Here is a 25,694-nt window from a genome sequence, read left to right on the forward strand (position 1 = left end):
GGCCCTGGGTTCCAGTAGCAAAGTCACATCTGAAGAAGCCCAACATTTGTCTGTGTCTTCAATGCCATGAAATGTCCTCCTCCTATGGAGGCTACAGCCATGACAGAGAACACACAGCAGCTGTTATTGCTAACATAAGGGCGGGCACCTTCATTAATTAGGATAATCTACAGCAGCATTGGGTAATTAGGTCAATTAGAGGGGTAGTTTTATATGTGGGATCAGTGAGGTCAGCCATACATCAGTAGGATTTGCTCTGTTCACAGAGAGGGTTTGAAGGTGAACTATGATGTGTAACTTCTTCTGACCTCTCTTGCTGTGATTGTATGTTGAAGGTCTGAACAGGGGACCAGGAAACGTAATCATGCCAGAAAAGATGGGTTTAGTTTTCAGGTAAGATGCTGGATTACATTTATGGCTATTTGTATCCTTTATGGGTAGTTTTTTATACAGTTTAAATATATCCCCTAGCCCATGGGCTTCTAAAATGGTGAGGCCTGTTCTCCCATTTTTAAAATGAAATTTCTGCATGCTACACTATTACTGATGTGGTGTTTTAGTACAGTTTGTATCTGCTTAATGGAACATTCAGGAGATTTTTTTTTTTTTTTTTTTTTTTTAATCCTTGTGATAAAACAGCTTGGTGTATTAGTTGACGTGTACCCATTAACCCTTAAAATGGTAGCCCCCCCCCCAAAAAATGCGGTAGCTTTTAAATCCTGTGGAACTAAATGCCAAAAAGTTACCTCTGCTCCAACTGTCTGGCATCTGTGGGTTGCTGTAGATTTCTCCTCAATTTCCTTTAGGCCCCTTTCACACCAGGGCAGGAGGTGTGGTGGCGGTATAGCACTGCTATTTTTAGTGGTGCTATACTGTCGTAATTGCACCGGAATTTGGCTGCTAGCAGTGCGGTTTTAATGCCTGCTAGCGGGCGAAAAAGGGTTAGAAGGGTTGGAGGCGCATTGCCGGTGGTATAGCCACAGTGTCCTATTGTTTTCAATGGGAAGGAGTGGTAAACACACCGCTCCTAAGATGCTGCTGGTAGGACTTTTGGAGTGGTCCCGCCAGCGCATCGCCTCAGTGTAGAAGCACTCAGGCTTTCACACTGAGACTGCAGGGCAGGAGTTTTTCAGGCGGTATTTAGGTGTTTGTGTGTGTCCCCGTCTGGATAAATTTCTCAGTGTGAAAGGGGTCTTTGGCTTTGTTGGTATAGTATGACCTAACTTCCACGCATGCACAGGCCCCATGTTGAGATTGTTCCCTGAGCTGCACAGCGGGTGGGTAAACTTGACTTGGGGGGGGGGCCCCCCTGTCACTGGGCAAGGGCACATCACATGATGTGTATCTTATATCTGATGGGGGCAGAGTAAATCCCATATTCATCCCAGCACAGCTGTGTGGTCACTGTCAGCTGGTTCATGCTATGGGGACAAACCTTGCTGGGGGAGGTTCTTTGGGTTCCTTCAGAAGTCTGTGTTCATTTGAGGTTTCATTGATGGCTGGTTCTCTTTGGGTTCCTTCATGGGTTCAGTGGTGACTGGTTATTTGGGTTCTTGTATGGGGGTTCAGTGGTGGTTGGTTGTCTTTGGGTTCTTGTATGGGTTTTCAGTGGTGACTGGCTCTCTTTGGGTTCTTGTATGGGTTCAGTGGTGGTTGGTTCTCTGGGTTTCTTGGGGTCAGTGGTGTCAGGTTCTTTCAGTGAGCCCCAGCTCTTTGGCCGGTGATTCTGACGCTGGTCAGTCATGTGGGTGGGGCCATGTAGGGTTCCCCCAGGCTCTGCTTGTTGGAGAGCACTGTAGGGGGACTTCTGAGCTCACAACATTGTGGGTGGGGAAGACCCCAATAGGCTTCACAGATTTTACACAATTTCTGTACTGTTACTGGTCAGAGGTGTCATAGCCGTCATCTTGTCATGGAAGTCTTCTCATACATAGGATGTGCCCTTAACTATAAAAAAAACTTGACTTGGGGGGGGGAGACACAGCCTTCTAGTTGGAGTCATGTTTGTAGCTGTCAAGTCCACAACTGCTGTTGCTCACCCTTTCTCCATTTTTCAACTAGTGATCCAGCCAGTAAGCTTTAACTACTTTTAACAGACTTGACCACGTGGCCATCAAAAGTGGCAACTAGAGTTGAACTATTTTAGCACTGGCAGGTGTGCTTAGAACTTGTCAAACCCACCTAAATCACACTGCTGCTGCTAGAGGGTGCTGTTCAGAGGCAGTTGAATTTTTTTGTCTTGGGCATAATCGACTCCCCCCGAAGGAATGTATTAAAATCAATGCACGTTGCCAATTTCCCAGCGAATAAACACACATTTTCTGTTGGAAGTACAAGAGGATTTGATTTACATAGCATACTTTTGAGACCGATAATCGCAAACTTAACCATACCATATATTGATCTTTGAGTACAAAAGATGGCATGACTTGAATGCCTGTTCAGGGCAAATGTCTGCCACTGAAGGCTTCAATCAGACTGGTTGGTCCTTTGCAAGGTAAATCCCACCATCAAAGCTGTGTCAATGACTGTAAATAGGATGGTAATATCAAAGACTGGACACTTTTCTGGATGAGGCTTTAGGTCAGGGGTAGCCAACCTCGGCCTTTCAGCTGTTTTGAAACTACAAGTCCCATGAGACATTGCAAGACTCTAACAATCATAGGCATGACTCAGAGGCATGGTGGGATTTGTAGTTTCACCACAGCTGGAGGGCTGAGGTTGCCTACTCTTGTTTTAGGTCCACATGATCACTACTTGCACCCATTCAAGTCGAACTATAGGCAGCCATTGTGGAGCTTTCAAATGACTTTGGCAATGAAGAAATCCTGGCAAATTAAGGGAATTCCTTGGGGACCCCCCCAGGTCACCAGAATTGGCATCCTCATTAGAACAATCATCCCTCCCCCCACACTTTTCTGGAGACAACCCGCAATTTGTGATTTTCGATTACTTTTCAGTGATGATGGTAAAGAGGACAAAGTGGGAGCGCAGGCTGCATTAAAAACTGGCAAGCCTTCCAATCCCTTTCCACTCTATCCAAAACTAAAAAAACAATACTTGTGTAGCCCCTGTGTACTTTATGGTACCGGTGCTGGTTAAATTTAGAGGTAGATCAGAGTATAGTTGGACTCTGATCCTAATTAAGTACAAAAATAGGGTCTCTGTCTCAGCTTGGCTGTGCTGCGGGCTATTCTGTTGTACTGGGTGTTCTTTCAGCCCCGGTGCTGCAGGTGGCAGCAGTGGAGTCACGGTTTGGGTGCTCTTTCCCAGCAGCCAATCAGGAGGGTTTGGCCTCGCTGTGCATCCTGGGGAAGGGTATTTATGGGACCAACGCTATTGGTTCTGGGTCTTCTCTGTCCAGTGTGGCACCCACCTTTAGGGTGGCCTACCAGGGCGTGCGTGCCACGCTGTGTTCTGGCTCCGGGGGCCGCGTTGGCCCGGAGCATCTGAACAGCAACGGGGACCCAGTGAGTGACTGGGTTCCCACTTTTGAGGATCCCAAGCTGTACTGCTGTTCGGTGGGGAGTCCGTCTGAGGAGCGCCATTGAGAGGCTGGCGATCCAAAAGTGCCTAGACAAAACCACCGGGGATAACAGGTAGCCGGACACTGAGGGATTGATCACCTGTCAGTTGGTATCTGGGCGACAAGTTGGAAGGAGAGCCAGGCGTAACTCATCTAAGGAGGTATATCTCGGAGAATCCAATCCAGAGGGTGCCTGTGGCAGAGGTACTTTTCTGAGGCTCACTTACGAGGGTCTGTGGCAGAGACTTTTCCCCAAGTTCACCTAGGAGGGTCTGTGGCAGAGACTTTATCCTATGATTGTTCGAGTGATACTCCAGCTGCCAGGTCAGTGAGAGGCCTGTCCGGGTACACTAAACCCACTCAGGCAGGAGTGGCGCAGAGAATTGTGCCTGAATCTGCTATTCTTCCAACTTTACTTTCCTCACCACAATTTTTGTTTTTACCCGGCTGGGTAATAAAGAGCACAGCAAAGAGCACCTGTTGTGGATATTCCTTTACTTCTACTAGTTGCAATACGTATCATTCACCCCTAGGAATTTCGGAGGAGCCATGAGGTAAAATGCCACCCAAAAATCCAGCAGCTCCACTGGGGGTAATGCTACACTTGCTTTTAGTTATAATTGGTTCCCCACTTTCTGACACCCATGCCATTCTATAGTCAGCATAGGCCATAAAGTAACATCTTAATATGTGCTGCACTTTCAACAGTCCCATTCAGAGGGCTGATCTGTGTTGGCAATTTGCATAGGCACCAGTATTTAGAAGACTTATCTTGGCAGATGCTGACCTGGGATAATACCTAAACGATGCTGTCGTAGGGGCGTGGAAGCGGACAACAACATTTTTGGAGTATGTAATCCAAAATTGTGTCACTGTATTATAAATTACTTGTGCTTTACTTGGCAGTCATGCTTTTAACAAAGTGTATCGCTACCCCCGCAGGAGCCTCTGGTTTGTTTGGATCAGCATATTAAGTTGACTCAATGTTGTCTAGGGGTGTAGCTGATGGAATAAAGTAGTGAGCGAATGTCCAGTACATGAAAAGATTTTCAAATGCTTTGTTTCAGGCCCAACATAAACATGCAGTAGGAAGGAAAGGTTGATGAAGCAATAGAGAACTTGCGGTATCAAGCCTGGATAGAGAGCAATCCCGCTCTCAGCAGCACAATGATAGCAGTCACCGTTCGTCACCACTCTAGCCAGACTGGGGGAAGTGCCCCCGGACAGACTTCTGCCACAAGCCTGGCAGCCGAAGTGTTACTTTACTGGGAGGAACAGGCCTCTGCCACAGACCTGGCTCTAGGGCCTCTGCCACAGGCCTAGTACTTGAATGAGCTAAATGGACGAATTGAGCGAATCCTCCCAGTAGATTGAACATCGGTCACCGGATGACAGTAAAGAGTACCTGTCAGCATTCCAGTCACCAGATCCCAGATGGTTCGTTTAAGCTCTGTTGGACAACCTGCCTCCGGGTTCTCCTCAAGCTGACCCCCCCCCCCCCCCCCCCAATCGAGCGGCACCCAGCCTGTGATCTTCTCAGTAAAGTGGGGGACCCAGTAAGTCACTGGGGCCCCTCTCAGCAGTTTGGAGCTCCACGTAGCATGCGACCCCGGCCTGGAAGGCCATCGCCAGGGTCCGTTGGATGCGCGCACCCTGAAGGTAGATGCTGCACCTGGAACCCGCGGGAAGAACCAATAAAGATGGCGTCTGCCACAGATAGACCCCCTCCCCAGCATGCCCCACGAGGGAAAACTCCTCTAATTGGCTGCTGGGGGGAAAAGTGGCTCTGCCAGAACCCCTCTAGCGCCATCTGTCACCCAGGGGTGGAAACAGTTCTGGAATGACAGCAGCCCACAATTTAACAAATTGTGAATGGGAGCAAATAACTCTCCCATTCCCCACTAACTTTAGCCTAGTGCCCATACTGAAAGTAAGGGGGTGCTACAAAAGTATGCTAGGTCCACTTCAAATATAAAATAAAAGCTAAATGCTGGTATGAGGGAATAATTCTGGTAGTTTTGACCCTTTATAAATGACACCCATTGTGTAAAGTCTCCTATAACTGATAAGTATCAGGGCACTCAAAACATAACTGCTTTATGGCATAAATGGCTCTATTTGGCCGCTTTATTTTGCATTCTCATATGCTCAGTGTGCTTCTTTGTGAATTTCAGGTTGACGTTCTTATTTGCTTTACTTTCTGAGGCTTCTGCACAACTGATCTCTGCCCCAGGTAACTGACTTGAGTATATGCTATATAAATGAAGGAAGGGGGGGGACTTGTAGCTAACAATCTGTGTTCTTAGATTTTATAGAGACCAGCTGCAGGGGATCTCGTATACAACATGATCTACCTGCGGAGCTTGTGCTTAAGAATTTCACCAGATTTTCAGCTATTGGTAAGTTTAAAGATGGCATAATTTAAAACCTGCAATTTATCTGGTAAAGCTGTAAATGGGGGTCGATTGCCTTGGCATCTAATTGGATTTTGGGAAAGATGGCACATCGATGGCATTGGGAGCAATTTGCTCCCAGTGCTCCAGTGAGACACAGAAGTGAGGCGAGAAGGGCTGCAAACCTGCACTGGATTGAATGAGGGTTCAGGTAAGTGAAATAAGGGGGTGAGATGAGGGTCAAAAACTGATGCTTTCAGGTAACTGCCTAAGCTTTAGAGCCACTTTAAAGTGGAAATTAACACTAAAACTGAACTTTTTAACCTTTGTTTCTCCTCTCCTGGTAATGCTGAGAAATGCCGCCTTTCCTACGGTGGCTATGCTTGCTTATTTCACTATCTATAGAGGAAGTCAGGGTTGCCACCAGGTTGGGCTGCAACCAGGTGTTTAACTCTATTATATATCTATATCCTGGGTTGTGCTTTCAAATCGGTTCACTGGAAGTGATGACATTTCTTTAGGGATCCAGAGGTATCTTCTGTAATTGCCGAAAATAATTTTTGTCTAAGAAAACCAATCCATCACATCTAAGGCATGCTAAACTGGAATTTAGTAACATTTTCTAGATTTAGATGGCCTTTAAACTGAGTGTCTGAATTGCCAACAATCGTCCATATAGCCCTAGACTTGCAAACCCTCCAAGTAACATTTTAGCTGAAAGAGTAACAATGAGCACCCCCAAGTATAGTCAAGAATACACACATCAAAGTAATATAGGGAAGTATATAAATATATATATATATATATACTGTCTGATGGTAGTGATATCAATCCAGAGAATAAGGGAGGTTCTGCATCCCACATGACCAGTTTTCTATGGCAGACACTGTTTCGTATTAAAGAAAGCAAACACCGCATTGACCCCGAAGTCGTGACAACCTTGGAGAGGTAGTAGAAAGATATCAACGGAATACAAGCGGAAAAAGTTAGAGGGGAAGAAAAAAGGGGAGACGTGACAATAAAAAAAGGGGGGTTAGGTTATCCCCTATCTTCCATGGGGGGGGGGGGGAGATGTGTCAAGCCATCGGCTCCCTATATTCATGGGAGTAGATGAATTCATGCCAATAGAACCTTTTTAAATTGCTTTTATTTAGGAGAGGCAGAATGGATCTCATGTAGACCTTGCTAGGAATATTGTGGTGATGTAGAAGGAAGAACTTCAGTAGCTGGCTTTTTTTTTTTTTTTCACTATGCGATGTGCTTCTGTCAAATGGCTGGACAATGCGACAGCTCCAAAAGATGTGAAGGAGCCATCCAGTTTCTTCCCCACATCTCCAGCAAAGATCCATACTCTGAGGGAACATCTTGTGAATTTTCTCTGGCGTGTAATGCCACCAGGACAGTATTTTTTTTAAATCCGTTTCCTGTACAGATGTATTGTGGGTGAAAGCAAATTTGAATGTTCTCATTTTACATTTGGTGTTTTTAGTCTCTAAACAGCAGTGTGACTTTGCCCTTTTCTAGGAAATTCACCCAGTTCATTAAGGCCTTGCTTACACTTGCGAGGAGGAAACAAAATGTGCAGTTGTGTTTTTACTACCTCACCATTGAGCTGCAAAGACCAAGAATGTACACACCCACATTTGTGGCATGTGTAGTTCTCCCCCCCCCCCCCCCCGTGGATTGCCCTGCAGCCAGGCACACTATCTCAGCCACTTACCCTCAAAGTGTATCCATGTACAATTTCATGACTGAACTCCTTGCTGAAAGGCTGAAGCAGGATTCCTTACTTGTAGATAACTATAAACAAGACTTTGCTTGGCGTACCACCAATGATGGGGCAGAATTCCTTCCAATGATGGGGCACAATTCCTCCCACTCACACCAGTGATGGGGGATTTTGTACTCCTGTCCGCCCCCTTAAAGTATGAAGGACTGTAAACCGGCCCTCTGTTTAGAAAGTATGGAGACCCCTGCTTTAAAGCAACGAGCAGAGTCTGTTCAGAGTAAGATGGACTACAGAATGATTATTGGTGGTAAGAGGTGAGATCCCTGGTGCTGCACATCCATAGAGTCCTATAATAGGATAGTAGTGATGGGAGAGACAACCTCAGCCTGGGCTCCTGCCAGGCCATGCCCCAATGTATTTTTCTCCAGTGACTACAGGAGCTGGGACAGGCTCCATCCCTCATGGGCACTCCTGCAGCAGATGTGCCATAATAAACATTACTCTCCATCAACTGAGCCTAGGGTTGCCACCTCATCCCTTTAAAACCGAACATATATTGATTACACAGGTTCTGTGGATAATTAAGGTGGTAATTGGACTCATTTGGTGCCTTACCTGCATTAAATTAGCCTCAGAACCTGTGTAATTCATATGTGTTCGGTTTTAAAGGGATGAGGTGGCAACCCTAACTGAGCCTGAGTGGCACACTAACAAACCATGGGTTACATGATTATCCTTTTTGGAGAATAGGTGGGTCCAAGTAATTTGGTATCAGCTCTTGCCCCCCATTCCACAACATATTCCAAAGATACTGTGGGGTTTTTTTTTTTTTTTTTATCCCTTATTGGGGGTAGTTTTGGGTTTATTTAGAAACGTAACTTGTCCAAACTTTCCTTAACAATGATGGAAATATTCTTTATGGGAAAACCTTTTACGCTTGGAACAGGACTGAAATGATCTCTATGCATGTTCAAATCTATTCTTGCACCTTTTCACTTGTTGCGTCTACTGTTTTTGTCACAGATCGGAATGGACAAGCAATCGTGATCACAGAGTCTTTGGCTTCAAAGTGTGGCTATACAATATCCCAGGACAGCTGGGGCAAAATGACTTTCAGGATTTCCCTCTCTAGCTGCTACGTTCAGATTCAGGTAAGTTGTGGAGCTGGAGAACTTGAGGGTCTTGATGGCTCTGGCTTTTTTTTTTTTTTTTTTTCTACCACCCTCTAGTTTTCTGCTTTTGGAATACCTTGAGCCGCCAAGGCATGATGCATTGTTGGCCTTTTGTTACCAATTCCTATTTTCTAGAACGACACCTACTTCACAGTACCAGTGAAGATAGAGATCTCATCCAGGCCAGATATGGTTGGTGCCATAAGCTACTTAAAGAATACTAGCTGTCCCTACTACTGGAGTCCCCGGGAGATCTACTGTGACACAAATTATATGGAGGTAAAAGCACTCATGAAATGTCCTTCCTCACCAATTTAGCATGTTGAATGATGGCTGTGCCAAGCTTCTATTCAGATTATATACCACAGATAACTTTATATCTGCAGAGGTATCTCCTCTATTTGGTGTCAGAACTGTCATGGAATGTTTGTTTACCTGGACAGCCTTTAAAATGTTACCTTCCCACTCAAAGAATGCTATTTAGGTGCAGGCTGCAAAAATTCTGTTTTACAAGCTCATTCATTGATGTATTCTATTATGATCAATACAAAGGTCATAAAGATGGGCTTTTATGGTGTGCATACTGTAGGTTGAAAATCAAACTCATCCCTCATACAAGGGAACATGTTCCTGAGGTTGATTGCAAGTAGGAAAAAAATGGGCATGCATAAGGATTTTGGTAATAATGGCTAGACTCTAAAATTCCAACTCTTGGAAAGTGGTCCAAGAAGGGAAAACTGATGATGGGGGGGCGCTTACTAATGCATGTGGGAAAGCAAAGGCTGGCCTGTGTGGTCCAATTCAAAAGGGCTACTGTAGCTTAAACTTCTTTAAAAGCTAATGCTGGTTCTGATAAGTCAGAACGCAGTGCATTGCGGTTTGTGTATAGGTCTGTGTAGCCACATATTGGTCAAGGTTTAAGCGCCCAGAGGCGATTCAGTTTGCATGTGTTGCGCTATATAAGTTTCTCACTCACTCAAGGTGAATATGCTGACCTGTGTCCACAGCCAAAAAATGGGTACATGAGAATTAGAACTTGGATAGAACCAGTGGAAGGTGGCTTGGGTCATGTTTTTTTTCCTTTACATCATGAGGATGTTCTGGTGGTACATGTGCATCTCTTACCTGGAGAAGAGATAGCACTATGGGAAGTCTGACCCATGGGGGGGCTCATATGCAACTAACTAAACTTAAAAGGCTATGCTACTGATGCCAGAACATGCCTTCATAGGTTTAGTGCTGTCATACTTTGACAGGTCAGGGCTATCTTGGTGGCAAAATTTGAGCTACTCAATATTGAGTGGTTGTTCATAATTTTATGGCTGATCATTGCATTACTATGGCAAGGGCAAAATGCCTTTACCATTCTTGGGCAGGACCGGGGATTTTTTCAATAAAAGTAGCCTAAATCTCATCTCAAGCCTGTCTGGGTGTTTTTTATTTTGCTTGTCCAAGTTCCAGATCTACAAAAGGTTGAGATGTGGTTTCTAATGGTGGAGTGATTTGAATTGTAGGTACTAGTTTCCTAGCAGTGGTTATTGGGTAGAAGGAAATGTTTGCAATTTTTAGTTTTTTAACCTCAGACACCAGAAGAACAATGGCCAACTTGCTTTTTTGGAGTATTTGGTAAATGATCTGCCTGGTAAATATTTGTCTATATTGAATGTTCATTTTTTGGGTCAGAACACCTGCTGTGGCCATTATGGAAGGGGCCACACCTGTTGGATTTTAGAGCATGTGAAAAGGGTGGCCATGTGCCAAGCTTCGGACTAGGTCCAAACTTTTCTGAACGTGTGTGTGTGTACTCTGTGCATGGCTTATATTTTGCTAGAAATTAAATGTTCAAAGGCTCCCAAGCTGTTCTCGCCTCCCCAATTTTCTTATATAAAATGTTTATTTCATAGGTGTCTGTTAGGACAAAGATCCCGGTAATTGCAGAAAGAACCTTTAGAGATGAGCCAGAAGATTGGGAAAATGCCTTTGATGCAGTAAGTTCAAGTGGGTCTTTCATTCGGGTATGATCAACATACATGCGGCAAAGGGTGCATCTGCAGTAATTACGTTTAATGTCTATACACCCTTATTGGGTTGCTTAAACCAGAACATATCTAATGCTGATCTATCTGCAAAAAAACATTTATTGCAATTTATTTTTCACCCTTAAAGGCTGTCACTGGACGCTTGTCAATTTGGCAAATCGTGTTCTACAAGTCTTCTACCCAGAAAACGACAATGCAAATCGATGCTGCACTGAATATGGGATATGGCATTAATACCACAGAATCCAGGACACTGCTGAGATCTCCTTACAATGCCACAGAATCTGTGTCTCAAAAGGTGACTTGAGCTACTTTACTGGCTTGCTAATTTGAACTGTCCTGTTTATAGAATGCAACCATATTACACAGCCTTTAAAGTAAATCTGAAGTCGCTATAAGCATTTTAAAGAAACTCACAAGCGCTCCAAAAGACCAGGTAAAACCTATAGTCTGAAGCATTTGAGATGGCATTCGAAATTCAGGGATGACCTGTTTCAAAGCTTTGACTGTTTGTAAGAATATGTAAATACTGTAGTTTAAGCACAGGTGTAATTTAACTTTTTGTACTCCAAATTGTCTGTATTGTCCTGCCACTCCAAAAGAACTGGAAAGCGCTCCTATATATTGGTGGGTTGCCCAGACTTCAGCTTCAACAAAATGTCATGACTATACAGAAGGGTGGGCTGTGGTCAAAAGCTCTTGAAAGGGTAGCGTCTTGAGAAAACGCTAGCATCTGATTTGCTAAATTGGGCTAGTTCAATATAGTGAACATGGGTGGCCAAATGTTCTGGGGAATATCTGTTGATTGCATATACAGTGCCTTGAAAAAGTATTCACAACCCTTGCAATTTTCCACATTGTCATGTTGCAACCAAGATGTATTATGTGATATACCAACACAAGGTTGCACATAATTGTGAGGTGGAAGGTTTTTTTTTTTTTTTTTTTTTTTTTTTTTACAAATATGAAGTGTGGTGTGAATTTGTATTCATCCCCCTTTCCTCTGATGCCCCTAACTAAAATCTAGTGTAACCAATTGCCTTCAGAAGTCACCAAATTGGTAAATGGAGTCCACCTGTGTAATTTAATGTCTATAAATACAGCTGTTCTTTAAAGCCCTCAGAGGTTTGAACAAACCGCATCATGATGGCTAAGTAACACACCAAACAGGTCGGGGATAAAGTTGTGGCAAGTTTTTAAAGCGGGGTTGAGTTATACAAAAATATCCCAAGCTTTGAACATCTCACAGAGCACTGTTCAATCCATCATCCGAAAATGGAAAGAGTGGCACAGCTGCAAACCTACCAAGACGTAGCCGTTCACCTAAAATGACAGGCCGGGCAAGGAGAGCATTAATCGGAGAAGCAGCCAAGGGACCTATTGTAACTCTGGAGGCGCTGCAGAGATCCACAGCTCAGGGGGGCAAATCTGTACACAGGACAACTATGTGGCGTGCTGTCCATGAATCTGGCCTTTATGGAAGAATGGCAAGACCTTAAAGTGGTAGCAAACTCTGTACTACCACTTTTACCTACAGGTAAGGCTTACCTGTTGGTATAAAGAATATCTCTTAAACCTGTACGGTTTAGGAGATATTCCCCTCGCAATGCGCCGCTGACTGCAGATGATATCTCCCTCAGCGTGGACCAGGTAAGTTCCACACCTCGTTCCAAGGTAAGTATTTCATAATAAGCTAGTATGCGGTGCATACTAGGTCATTATGGCTTTTGCTTTTCAGGTATAAAAAAACAGCAGCGGGTTTACTACCGCTTTAAGTTTAAAAAAATATATATATTTGGATGTGGTGCCACACTAAACCAATCCTATTTGGCTTCTATATAGTTCCATGTTTCATTTGTTTAGTTTGTATCTTTTTGTTTCAGGTTGGTGGAGTGGCATTTTCAACTGTGCGAGCTACCCTTTTTTACAAGCAGAGATGGCTTATTTTCTTGGTTGATCATGCTGTGGCTTGCCCGGTTGGTGAGTAACATGCAATGCACTTGGTATCATCTACAGCGGCTATTAGGGATCTGTGGAATGGGATAGATTCCGAAGATGCTTCTGTTTATACATGTGCCCACTTGTTGCTCCCTTCACTTGTAGGTTACTGGGCATATTCTCGCATGGTGGAACATGTACTAATGTAGCTGGCATAAATTCTAGGCAGAATGATGGAGCTGAATGATGACCTATTGCCTTCTAATATCAAACTGGATCAAGCCACCTAGATTTGTAAAACGTCTAGTGGTGATGGTGAATTTATTGGTACATGTTGTAATGGTAGCAAGTAAACAGTCGGTTGAAAACGGCAATGGGTTGTAAAGTAAACTGAATTCATCAGGCTCTGTATCTTGTATGTATAACTGGGAATACAAGTAGTAATGGGTCCCCTGTAATTGCAAAACAAAGTGGTGATGGAAAGTTTCAAAGCCAGTCACTTTGCTTCCTAAAAACAATTAAAATGAATACACAGATCAGGATTGTGACGGTCACAATCCTGATCTGTGTATTCATTTTAACTGTTTTTTGACAAACGGCTCCCATGTGGTCTGCAGACTGCCTGACTTTTGTAGCAGTGGAATTACAAGATGGAGGGGAGCATATACCGTAGGTAAATGCTTTCTGGACTAAAATCCAAAAAGTTCCAAAGTCATGCTGGGCATAGGAGTATAAAGAATACTTGGCTGGAGTCCCTGGAAATGCCAAACCGGAGGTTTGGACACTGATCAACTAGATGTACTCTTTCAAAGAGAAGTGCCATCTGGGGACTGCCTATCAGAAGGGAGTCCTAATAACTTGCCAACTATAATCTGCATGGTGGGTTCCCCTTTTTTTTTTTATTTTTTTTTTTTTTTTTTTTTTTTTTCCCTTGGCAGTATTTTTGGCAAATGTAAAATGGCATACGCTCTTCAAGTCTAAACTCAACCAACTGTTTTACTTAGAGTAGGTAAGGGGGGAAAATGTCCTGCTGTGTGTTTAGATATTTCCTCTTGGTTGGTAAATATCCCACCCACTTTCAGGTGCCATGATGAGATGATCAACTTTAACTTTACCGGTTATGTTATGACTGTATCCCCACACCCTTAGCATGATCACTGATTGGTAGAGTGAGTAACATTGATTATCTCGTTACAACGGCATGTGAAAGTGGGTGGGAGTATGTTAGGCAGCAAGTGAATATGCTCCTAAAGTTGTGTTAAAGCAGAACTGAGGCCAAACATTAAGTGTGTGCGCATTAAATTGACAGGGATGTAAAGTCTGCTTACAGAAATCGAGCTGAATTGAATTCCAACTGAAGTAGTCACATGAGTGGCTCATTCCTTGGCTTGAATAAGACCTACCTAAATAGACCTGTGGTTTCTTTAGCTAACCCATAGTGCTCTTGGAATCTCGTATATTGAGTAAAATGTGTTCAGTCTGTTAGTAAGCAGCAAAAAAATGAGCATTTAACTAATTGGCACAAATATGGCCCTTTTCCATGATGCAGCCTATTAGTTTGGAGACTGTGTGAAAGTTGATATGGAAAGTGTTGATCATTTAGAGCTAACAAAAAAATGTATTAAAAAAGAAATTCCCAAGAAATGAGATGTAAAACAATCACTTGAAAATGCATTTTGCAATGTGTCAAAGATGATCATGTGATGCTAATGACTTCAGGCAGAAAACCCTTTTTTTTGTTTAAGCAAAAATATTTGGTTTGAAGTCTTTTGCGTTTCTGGAAATTGCGCAGAAAGTAGCTATTGTGCACTGTAACCTGTATCTGACTTCAGGATATTGTATTAATGGTAGCATAAGATATGTCAATAGCACTTCAACTTTTTTTTTTCTTCCTCTCCCAGATGACGTGTTCTTTTCCCCTGGGTTGATAACATGGACTATTCCAAAGAACATTTCACCCCTGCTCATTGGTGCCAAGATTATCCAGAGTAGTAGCTATCATTTTGGTGTAGATATTAGGAATATGACAAATGAACAAATACTTGCTAGTGGATATGACATCACTGATGGTGTCGACACCATCACTATAAAAATTCCATTAGGAGCTGATGGAGGATATTATAAGGTAAGAGAGCAAATCAAAGTATTTGTGTTCCATTTAATCTGGGTGTTGCTAGAATCTTGAGCTGTATGTACTTTATAGAATTTCAGTTTTACTGCTTCATAATGGATGGTGACTTGGTTGGCTAGCAACACTGCATAGTAACCAATTGTCGTCCAGGTATCAAATCATTGAGCAAACTGAAGTATGGCATGTGGGTTTTTTTTTTTTTTTTTTTGGCAAGTCCTTTATATGCTATTGATCTCTCAGAATAAGGGGAAGAGATGGGTTGGATCTGGTATTTAATGGGGCTTGTATATACCCAATGGTTAATGCTTGAATAAAGTTTAATGTGTCAATGGATGCTTAAGGCCCATACACAATCTGACTTTTTGTCACCAACGGTCCGTACATGTTTGTTTGGACAATCCAACCGTGTGTATGCTCCATCGGACAATTGTGGTCGGTTTTTCATCAGACAAATGTTTGCTGTGAAAGTTCTCAAACTTTTCAACAACAAATCTGGAGGATAATCCGATCGTGTATACAAAAGTCCAGTAAACACGCATGCTCAGAACCAATGCTAAACCTAGCCAACAATGGCAGAGGCTGCCCAAAGGGTGGCGGTAAAGAGTTGGAAATTGTATGGATGCAAAGCTGAGACAAACCCAACAGTCTTGAGGGGTAAACTGCATATGATCATGTTAAGGTCTGGCTGATCGGGGTACTCCACCAAATCTCTAACAATGGATTGATTAAAGGGGGTTAGACCCTTTAGGTGATCTCTTTTTGAAATCTTTAACTTTCTTTGCAGGTAGAAACCATTACATAAGGTTTCATCACCTTCCGCTGATCAAAATGTTTTGCATAGACCTGTTTTTAGGGCACACTAGTTATTGCCACTAGCCAAAATTCTCACTTGGTGTCTGTCCTTCTCCCATTCAGAGCCACGTAGTGAATCTGGAGCATGGGATAACCTATAACATCAAGCCATTTCTGGAAAACGTTTGGATGGATAGCGCCTGGGGTGTCACAAAGTACACTATTATAAAAGACATCACAACTCCATTTCAAAGGGTGCCTCCTCTTATAAAGAATGGTAAGAAAATTGGTGCCTCCTGTCTTTACCAATGGTAAGGCATGTAATAAAAATATATCCTATTTCACAAATGTAATTTTACGCTTTTTTCTCTTCAGATACCATACCATCGACTATGATCTTTAATGTCACAATTGGTACATTCCTTCCAGATGTTCAATTGATCAATGTAACCATTGGTGGTGGAGTTACAGAGACTGTGCCAGAAGTTACAAGTCACGGTTTAACATTATACCCAATAATTCATATAAATGGAAGTGTTGATTTTGTCCTTAAAGTCCCTTTCTTGGATCAGCAAGTGTTTAAAAAGGTAATGTATGCATCCTGTATTCTAATCCCATTGTGACAAACCATGGAGGCAGACACTGCCCAAGTTGCTGGCTTGTTCTGATCTCTGGCTTCAACTTGCAGGGCCTATTCGCACCAGAATGTGGGGCAGGAAACCTGTGTTCCACATGAGTTTCCTGCACTGCGCTCAAAACATTGTACTTGTCGTCTACGGCAGTTGTCGGTTCAATGCTAATGACACGCCAAGTACAGGTCACAAATCGTGAGCCTGCACTGGATCACATGTTGGACGTGCCATGTGAATTGGTTTCTCTGTATTCGTGCATGCACTAGACATATGCATTAGTTTTCATTTTTTTTTTTTTTTTTTACTAACGGGCAGAATCTGAAAGATCCGACATAAAAAATGCTTTATTTTCGTTGCTACAACAGTTTGCTTATAGATAGAAGCTTCAAAATGACGCTGACAATAGCAATCTGTATTGAACCTGTGGTTTAATGTGCCTAACCTTAAAGGGGTTGTAAAGGTTTGTTTTCTAAATGGGTTCCTTTAAACTAGTGCATTGTTTCACTTTTTCCTTCGACCTCCCGTGTGTGTGTCACTTCCTGTTCCTCAGTAAGCTTGCCCCCATCCGAGCTGTTCTGGCTGGGGGTTAGTCAGCGTGCTTGCCCCCTCCCTTGGGACTACATCCCTGCAGGGAGATGCTGTGAACATGGCGTCTCCCCACAGGGGTGTAGTCAAGGGAGGGGGCAAGCACGCTGACTAACCCCATGTCAGAATGGCTTGGATGGTGGGGGCAAGTTTACTGAGGATAAACGGGAAGTGAGAAATTCGGACAAAAAATTTAGAAGGGAAATCTAAGGTAAGTTAAACAAGCACTAGCTTAAAGAAACATATTTAGAAAAAAAAAACCTTTACAACCCCTTTAACTCTATTAGTCCAAGATTATTCTACATAGAGAAAAGATTTGACATGGAGACAGTGTTGGGTTGGACCATTCGACATGAACGACAAAGATTCGACGAAGCAGCGAAAAACATACAAATGTTGAATCTGTCATTGAAGGCTTGTGGTGACTGTCAAATTCTAAGAAGATTCGACAAGCTGCTAAACTGTACGACGCAATCGTCCATTTCCGGTCAAATGCTTCGGCCCATAGGCTATAGAATTTGAATGTTGGTTGACTAGTAGTAGTTTATAAACATAATCACTAGTGTCATACAACATGGCTTGTAGGCAGAACATTCGTTGATTGTGGCGTCGTACAGTTTAGCTGCTTCGTCAAATTTTCTTGAAACATTCGACACACCATGAGCCTTCAATGACCGATTCAACCTTAAAAAAAATTTTTTGTCAAAATCCAAATAAACATTTTGGGAGTAACTAAATTTTTCTAGAAAAAATATGCAGTCACTGTACTGACAAGGGGTTAAACTAGCAAAATCACAGGGTTAACTGTGCCTAGCCAGTGTTTTGTGTACACAACTTTTAGTAAGGGAAGAGATCTTGCTTTTTTCCTTGCAGTTGTGGGATTCGGGATCTGATGGGGGGGGGGGGGGGGTGTATTGTCCAAAAATTACATGCATACATTTTATTTATTTTTTTTTATTTTTAGGATCTTGGAAATGGAATGCTTTTCACACTGAATGTTACCTATGGATTCAATATCATCCCTTATGATGAGACCTTTACTATCTCCACCGGTATTGAATGCTTTATATGTAAGTAATACAGAACTTGTATCTGTTGTGAATTGTTAAGGTCTGGAAGCGTTTCGATACCTTTGGGTGATTCTACGCTATACAAGCAATAAACTTGTAACCCCCATCCTGGCATTGTCTAGCTCAGTGTTTCTCAACTCCAGTCCTCAAGGTGCCCCAACAGGTCATGTTTTCAGGCTTTCCATTTTTTTGCACAGGTGATTGATCAGTTTTACTGCCTTGGTGATTACCACAGCTGTTTTATCTAAGGGGAAATACTGATAAAATGACCTGTTGGGGTGCCTTGAGGACTGGAGTTGAGAGAAACGCTGAAATGGCCAACCTTGGCATCTGCAGGCAATGCCTTTAATGTTTAGGTATTTATACTTGGGTGTCTCAAAAGCCCTGGAACTCTGCAGTTTTAGCAAACTTTACCAGACTACCTGATTCCAGCTTGGTACTGCCAACACCTTGGTTACTAAAGCACTCAGGTTTGATATTTAAATACCTCTGTAGCATTTGCAGAACACTGCATTTCCTATTTACCTGACTGGCTTTAGACCAATTGACATGCTTGCTTGGACCTGTGAAGTTTAACAAATTTTCTGTCCATGGTGACGCTCTGTTATTGGCTTGCATATTGGCCACAGAATTGGGATGCAGCGTGGCTTTCATGGTTCCTATAAGGCAGGGTTTTTTCTATTTTAATTTAAGTCCACCTCTTTTAATGAGGTACTCCAAGAGTGTATCAAACAAAAGAACACCTGATGAATGGCTTAACAATATAACCTTTTTTATGGTTTAGCCTATCCTATTGTGAGACCATGTGTCCGACAAGGCTCCCTGCTTACTACTACCATTGATAACCTGGATCCAAACTGGAATCTATACATTAAAGATACGCTGGCAACAACCAACAATGGATTACTTTCAAGCACCAATCAGACGTCTTCTACAGTTAATGTTGATGCACAATCTGGTCTGGTCATGCAGGAGGTAAGGGAGTGTTTAGCAAGTTGTCTGAATTTTAAATGGCTCTTTAACCTCCTGACCGACATTTAATTAATCTTCAAATGTGTGGGGGTTTTTTTTTATGTATCTACCACCTTTTTTTTTTTTTTTTTTTTTTTTTTTTATTGGCTATTAAAAGGTGCGAATGCAAGAATATAGAGATTGAATGAAAGGTTTAGCGCTGGAAAACACTTACCGTATTTGCCGGTGTATAAGGCGACTGGGCGTATAAGACGACCCCCTAATTTGACATTTTTCTTAAGATTTTTTGCCTGTACTCACCGTATCAGACGACCCCCCCTTCCGAGGCTTCCGACACTTCATATTTCTTCCTTCTGGAGCCATATTCCTCTTCCTTCTTGCTGGAGCCAATCACGGCGAGCAATGTATTCTATTAATGAATACAAAGCCTGCTTGGATTGGCAGAGGCTGTAACATCATCAGCCCACTCCTCTCTGACTCTCAAAGCCAATCCGAGCAGGCTACTGTATGTAGCCTGCTCGGATTGGCAGAGGTTGTTACTCCAATCCGAGCAGGCTCTGTATTAATTTGAATACATCACTCACCGGGATTGGCTAAGTGGTATATAATGTATATAGCCGAAGCTACATACAGTATTACCACGCATCCGAGCAGTTGACCCGGCGTATAAGACGACCCCTGCCTTTTGGCCATTTTTTTTAAGTGTAAAAGGTAGTCTTATACGCCAGCAAATACAGTAGTTATAAAACTATATAGCTCAGGCCAAAATATGGGACAAACGAACGGAGGGACTGTCTTTTGCCTTATCAGTCGCCTCCCTGTAAACTGACCACAGAGCCCTGTAAGGTCACTGGGAAACGGACCTGTACACAATTAACCCCACAACTGCTGGTTGGAGTGGGCAGCAGCTTGTGGCGCGTGCATTCCAACCCCCCCCCCCCCCCATGAGAGGGATCTTTCCTGAAGCAGCAATCACAGCTGCAACAAAGGAAGAATACAATTGGTTTCCCATGTTCAATGTGGGGTACAGTGGGCCCTGGAGCCTACAACTGGCAAAACAAGCAGTTGTGTAGAAAGGGGTTGGAGGAGTAGATGGGCACTCTATTGCGAAACTAACAAGTGGGTAAGTTTTTGTGTATGCCTTCCACTCAAATTTTGAAAGAAAAGATATCGTACAATGCAAGATTTTTATACATTTTATTGTTTTCCCCAGGCAGCTGGAACGGGTGTAGTGACTACAATCCCAATAAATATAAAGGATCGCACAGGCACCACAGTCTATTCATTAGTCATCAGCTGTGATTCAGTGATACCTGTTGGTAAGCTTCTGGGTTAATGGGATGGCTTGTCTTGCAACAGACTTCTCATGGCTCATTTTGAATTCCTCATATGTGGTAAAATGTTTGAAGTCCCTAAACAAGTGTGTTTTCAGGACAATGCAAGGTTCACTTTGAACAGTCGAATGTAGGCATAGCCTATCGGAGGCTCTAAATCTCAGTTTTGATTCACAGGTGCTTTGGGAGCATCTCAACTACAAGTGTTCACTCACAATTTTTGGTCTTGTCTGCTGAATAGCAGATAGTTATGTTACATTTAAAAACTGTTTAAAGAACTATGCAAATATCAGATTCACTGGTGGCCTACTGTAATTCCCTGCATGGCAGCACTAAGAGGGAAGGAAGGAAGGACTAAACTTGATATAATATACCTGTCGGTGTCGTGGTGACCAGATCCCTGATGGTTCGTTCAGGCCTCCTGGATAGCCTCTCTGGGTTCTCCTTGAGCCGATTCCCCACCGCACAGCTCTCAGCTTAGGATCCTCTTTGCAAAGGTTGGGACCCAGCAAGACGCTGGGGCCCTTATCAGGCTGAAGCTCCGCATGGTGCGCAACTCAGGTAGGCCATGGTGGCGGGGTCCGTGGATGCCGCACCTGGAACTCGGACCCTGCGAAAAAGGACTTGGAATCAATGGCGTCTGCCCCAGATATACCCTTCCCTAGCATGCCCAGCGAAGAATTAACTCCAATTGGCTGCTGGGCTCTGACTCTGCCAGAACCCCTCTAGCGCCAACTGCCGCCCAGAGGTGGAAACGCACCCCTGAAACGCAGACTGACCTACAAGAATGTTCTGAAAGGACAGAAGCCCTGCAATTTAACAAATTGTGAATGGGAGCAAATAACTCTCCCATTCCCCACTAACTTTAGTGCCCATACTGAAAGTAAGGGGGCACTGCATTTTTCTTTCAAAATGTCTTCTCAAATGTATTTTCTAGAGTGGTCAACTGGTTTAAGATCAGCATTGGAGATTATACCCTGACAATCCCTACAATTTCTAGGGGTGATCACAAAAGGAACTAATGCCTATAATTTGGATCCAGGGACTTATTTCTATGGGCTTATTCTGTTAACGGCTTCTATATCTCCTACCTAAATGGCAAAACGACCTAGACATGTTGGAAACCATAACTTATATATTTTTGCAAGCTCTGTGGCTATTGTCCACTCATTTCAATTCTTTGTCCTTCCAATAGAAATATTATATATATATATATATATATATATATATATATATATATATATATATATATATAATTTTTTTATGACCTTGTGCACTGCTTGCTCAGACATAATTTGAGGCAGGTGGTGGCTTGTGTTCACTAGTGTCCCAACATCCTGGCACAAATCTTCTTTGGAAAGGGTTCACTATGCTTCGTAAATGGGTTGATGTGGTGTATGTGCAGAGAAATGCATAGTCTTTCAGTTTGCATGACTGAAGTGAACACTGCTTTGCCTTTAAGGAGTAAAAATTCTCTTCAGTCCATCTACATTTCTCCAGTATATAGAATCGGCTGTATCCAGGCAGGCTAAGCGAAAAGTCTACTTTTTTTTTTTTTTTTCCCCTCAAATCATGGCATGTAGTAAAGAGTTTAGCCACCTCTCTGCACAGGTATGAATGCGTAAACCATGTCATTCCTATTTTATCCAAACTGCAGTAGTAAATCGGACTGATGGACCAATTTACAAATCCTTTCCGGTCAGCAGTTTGCCTGGTGTTCAGCTTTAAATCCTCTGAATAAATCATCCATCCCACAATGGGTTTACAAATTGGCTACAGGGAGAGCTTTCAAACGGAAGCAGGGAATCTGGATAATGTCCAAGTCCTAAACAATTTTTCTGTAAACTTTTTTTTTTTTTTTTTTTTAATTCTCCCATGTCTTTTTGCTTCTAGTTTGCCTCCCAGAAGGGATTATTCAGGTAACTGTGAGTAAAGTCCAAAATGTAAAAGATATGGATATGTCTCTGCTAAGACTGAGGGATCCCACCTGTCGACCAGATAGCTCTGATGCAAACAACGCCTACTTCTCATTCGGTGCCAGTGACTGTAAAACTACAAGAACGGTATGAAATGCTCCTGAACAAACTGTTTTATGTGACTTATTTGGCAGGAGTGGTAGTGGTAAGAGGTTTTAACTGATAGCTGTACTTTTTTTTTTTTTTTTTCTTTTTTTTTTTTTGGGAGATTCCCTTTTAGCCTGAACACTGTCACTATGATGGGAAAATGAGGGGACCAAACTTTGGTCATCAGAAATATGCCCCAAAATTTTGCAGAAAAGTCCTTCAGAATGTCCTTCAGAATGGCCCTTGCACAAAACATTCAATTCTAATGTCCCTAATATGTTTATAGTAAGGCCAATTTACATGCCTGCATAGTTTCATACAGGAATACACTTTGCTCTGGCACTAAACTTGAAGTATAAAGGCAAACTTTTTTTTTTCTGTGCTCTATGGCAATTCTCCATTTGTCTTGTTTACCATTTATTGAAGGTAAAGGAAAACCCCCCACGCTAGGGGTTGAACCCAGAAAAGTAAGGGCATAAGGCTGTCCTGGGCACTGTATCATGTTGGGGGGGGGCAAGAATTGTTAGAAAGGGAAATGTGTTAGTGGGGCTTTGTGCTGGGGGGGGGGGGGTGTGGAGGAAGGGGGAGATGTGGGGGGGATGTGAATGCAGAGATTACATTTGAAGCTAGAAAAGGTGAATTTTTTTATTCCCCCCCCCCCCCCCCAAGAACACAAGTCCTGTAACGTATATGTATGTATGTATGTGTGTATGTGTGTGTGTGTGTATATATATATATATATATATATATATATATATATATATATATATATATATATATATATATATATATATATATATATATATATATATATATATATATATAATTTTGAGTGCTTTATGGTTTACAGACATGTAATTCAGTCGTTTCTCTCCCTCTAGTTTGAAAACAACTGGATGATTTATGACAATGAGATAAGCTACTACAGTTCGGCATCTAGAATACCAATATTAATGTAAGGTTTTACAGAAATAATATCTTAACAGTTAACTCGTTATGGCTGCTTATGTTTGGGTTGCTTGCTGAGATGAACACTTGCCGCAGCAGACTTCTCTGGTGCATAATATACCCAAGGTTACTTGTGACCAAGCTGGTTACTTGTGGTGTTATAAAGTGTAAGCAATACTAGATCTTTACAACTGCACATTAAAAGGTTTAAAAAAAATGCAATTGTTTAGCTAGGGGGTAATTGGTATGGCATGCCTTTTTTATAAAGGGGTAGATTGAGTTATACTGTGCTGTAGAGCAAAGATTTCAAGCTTGTATAGTTACAAACATACTCCCTTGCGGTGTGGTAGATTTCTATGATGGTAGGATATGACCTGTTTAGAACTGTTAAAGTGGAAGACTCAAACACTTCACTTAAATGCCAATATTTCCAGCACTTGGCAGCAGCCCTTTTAAAAAATTGGCTGTTTGGTGTCTGCATGTACTACCTTGTAGAGCAATTTTACCTGAGGCATGGACTGTCTGTGTCCAGGGGCCAGCCAGTGTCTGAAAACCACGCTGGGTCTCCTGTATGTAATCGGTAATGGACCCATTTGCAAGTCTAAATGGGGTCTAATGTTCTTTAATTAAAAATGCAGATGTCTAATTGGCTAATTCATTTTTTGCAGAATGAATGTCACATGCAACTACACAACTAATGGTACCGTGGCGGTTGAGTACAGTTATCATGACAACCCAACTCCTAGTGCACAGTCGGCAATGGCATCGCTTGATTTGATTTTAAGGTTAAGTAAAGGTAAGGAATTGGAACTGCTAAAGTTTTTTTATTGCACAGAATTTCTGAAAGTTTGAAAAATCGATGTGCAGGCTTGACAATTTTTTGGGGAAATTCCACTAAGATCTAACTTTCTACAGAGATGTGGGGGGCTGCCATTGCTAGAATCAAAGTACTGAAGCCGGTATGTTGGCATAAAAGCCAAGCGACTAGCACTTGCTGAAGCCGGCAAAGTTGATGCCTAGTTTCTCAAAGGCTTTGTTACCAAACTGGTCCTCCTTAAGGCTCTATCTTTTCTAGAGTATTATGGAATCCATGCCATAAGCTTGGTTTTACTAAATCGGTCAAGCTAATGTTGCAGCAAACATGTTGTGGTATTCTGCCCATAGCAAAGTATCAAGGGCACTAAAGTAACCTGACCCTTATTATTACTGTTGAGCGTAAGCTCCTCAACATTCCAATATGCAGGTTCAAGTATAGAGATGTAGGGGAGTAGTGCATTAAAACACCCCCCCATAACTGATGGGCAAGTATTTTTGGGGCAGTGGCCAATATGGGACCTAGAAAGCTTGCTTGTTTGTGCCTTATGCATACTTTAGGGAGAATTTACTGTTTGAGTTTGGTTCCGCTTTAGGGTGTACCCATATTTTAAAGTTGTGTTCCTGGCATGCTGGGAATGCTAATGGTCACATTTGCTTGTGCTTTCAACCAAACTGTCAAATCCTTAAATGGCTGGTGTCATAGATTAAATATACAGCATCATAGCAGTTGCAGATCAGAGGCTAGGATTTCTTTGGCTGAGAAGGATCAGAGTTTAGTTCCACTTAAATTCATGTAAACACTACCAACTTTTTTTTTTGTTAAACGAACATACCACTGAGATTTGTTCAGTAAGGGCAAAAATGATCATGCTTCTTGCTTTGCACTCGACCAGTTGACATCATTTCCAGTTCTCTGTACTAACAACCCCTTCTCGTAGAGAAGGGTAAACATTCCTAGTTCTAATTGAGGGAAAGTCTGAAAGAAAAAGCACTCGCATTTTAAGAACTGGTGAGTTGAAATTTTATATAAGGTTGCCGTGTGACAAACTTTTAGTTTTAATAAAAAAATAGCCTGGCTATTGGGAGTACATGTCCACTAGCACTTGGTACATGTTGCGTGCCCTAAGCACCACAGAACCCAGCTTGTTTTTTATGTGACTTGACATTACATGCCTTAGTGAAAGGGGGAAGAAATAAAACTAGTCTTTCTCCTTAGATATTGCATATACAAACTTCTATGGCGATGTGGACTATCCAGTTGTGAAGTACCTGACGGAGCCCCTGTATTTTGAAGTTGAGCTCCTGCACAGTTCAGATTCTCGACTAGAAATCTTCCTGGATACCTGCTGGGCTACAACATCACCCGACATGAACAGCTCGCCCTCATGGCTCATTGTCACAAACAGGTAATACTTGGCTGTTGCAGTGTTATGCAACCATGGTGATTGAGAACTGTAAAGTATAGTCGGTTTGGTTAGTACAGAGGGTTTAAAGTCTTCAGTGTGTTTGTGGGGGGGGGGGTGCCCCCCCGACACATAGATTTCTCAACTGTTG

General features: G+C 42.5%; 1 protein-coding gene across 1 annotated transcript in view; it reads left to right on the forward strand.

Annotated features, from left to right (window-relative positions):
• Positions 1-226: 226 nt before the first annotated feature.
• The window catches only part of LOC120936312, a 28,537-nt gene continuing 3,069 nt past the window's right edge, over positions 227-25,694 (forward strand). The window contains exons 1-18 of the mRNA XM_040348556.1: positions 227-393; positions 5,701-5,759; positions 5,833-5,925; positions 8,672-8,799; positions 8,956-9,099; positions 10,725-10,808; positions 10,987-11,157; positions 12,743-12,839; positions 14,699-14,922; positions 15,844-15,997; positions 16,096-16,307; positions 17,902-18,007; positions 18,792-18,982; positions 20,193-20,298; positions 22,207-22,376; positions 23,258-23,331; positions 23,993-24,120; positions 25,357-25,546. Coding sequence (XP_040204490.1) covers positions 365-393; positions 5,701-5,759; positions 5,833-5,925; positions 8,672-8,799; positions 8,956-9,099; positions 10,725-10,808; positions 10,987-11,157; positions 12,743-12,839; positions 14,699-14,922; positions 15,844-15,997; positions 16,096-16,307; positions 17,902-18,007; positions 18,792-18,982; positions 20,193-20,298; positions 22,207-22,376; positions 23,258-23,331; positions 23,993-24,120; positions 25,357-25,546 — 2,360 coding nt within the window. The 5' untranslated portion in view covers positions 227-364. The remainder of the gene's footprint in view (positions 394-5,700; positions 5,760-5,832; positions 5,926-8,671; positions 8,800-8,955; positions 9,100-10,724; positions 10,809-10,986; positions 11,158-12,742; positions 12,840-14,698; positions 14,923-15,843; positions 15,998-16,095; positions 16,308-17,901; positions 18,008-18,791; positions 18,983-20,192; positions 20,299-22,206; positions 22,377-23,257; positions 23,332-23,992; positions 24,121-25,356; positions 25,547-25,694) is intronic.

Source organism: Rana temporaria, chromosome 4 (genome assembly GCF_905171775.1).
Source record: "Rana temporaria chromosome 4, aRanTem1.1, whole genome shotgun sequence".
Lineage (NCBI taxonomy): Eukaryota > Metazoa > Chordata > Amphibia > Anura > Ranidae > Rana > Rana temporaria.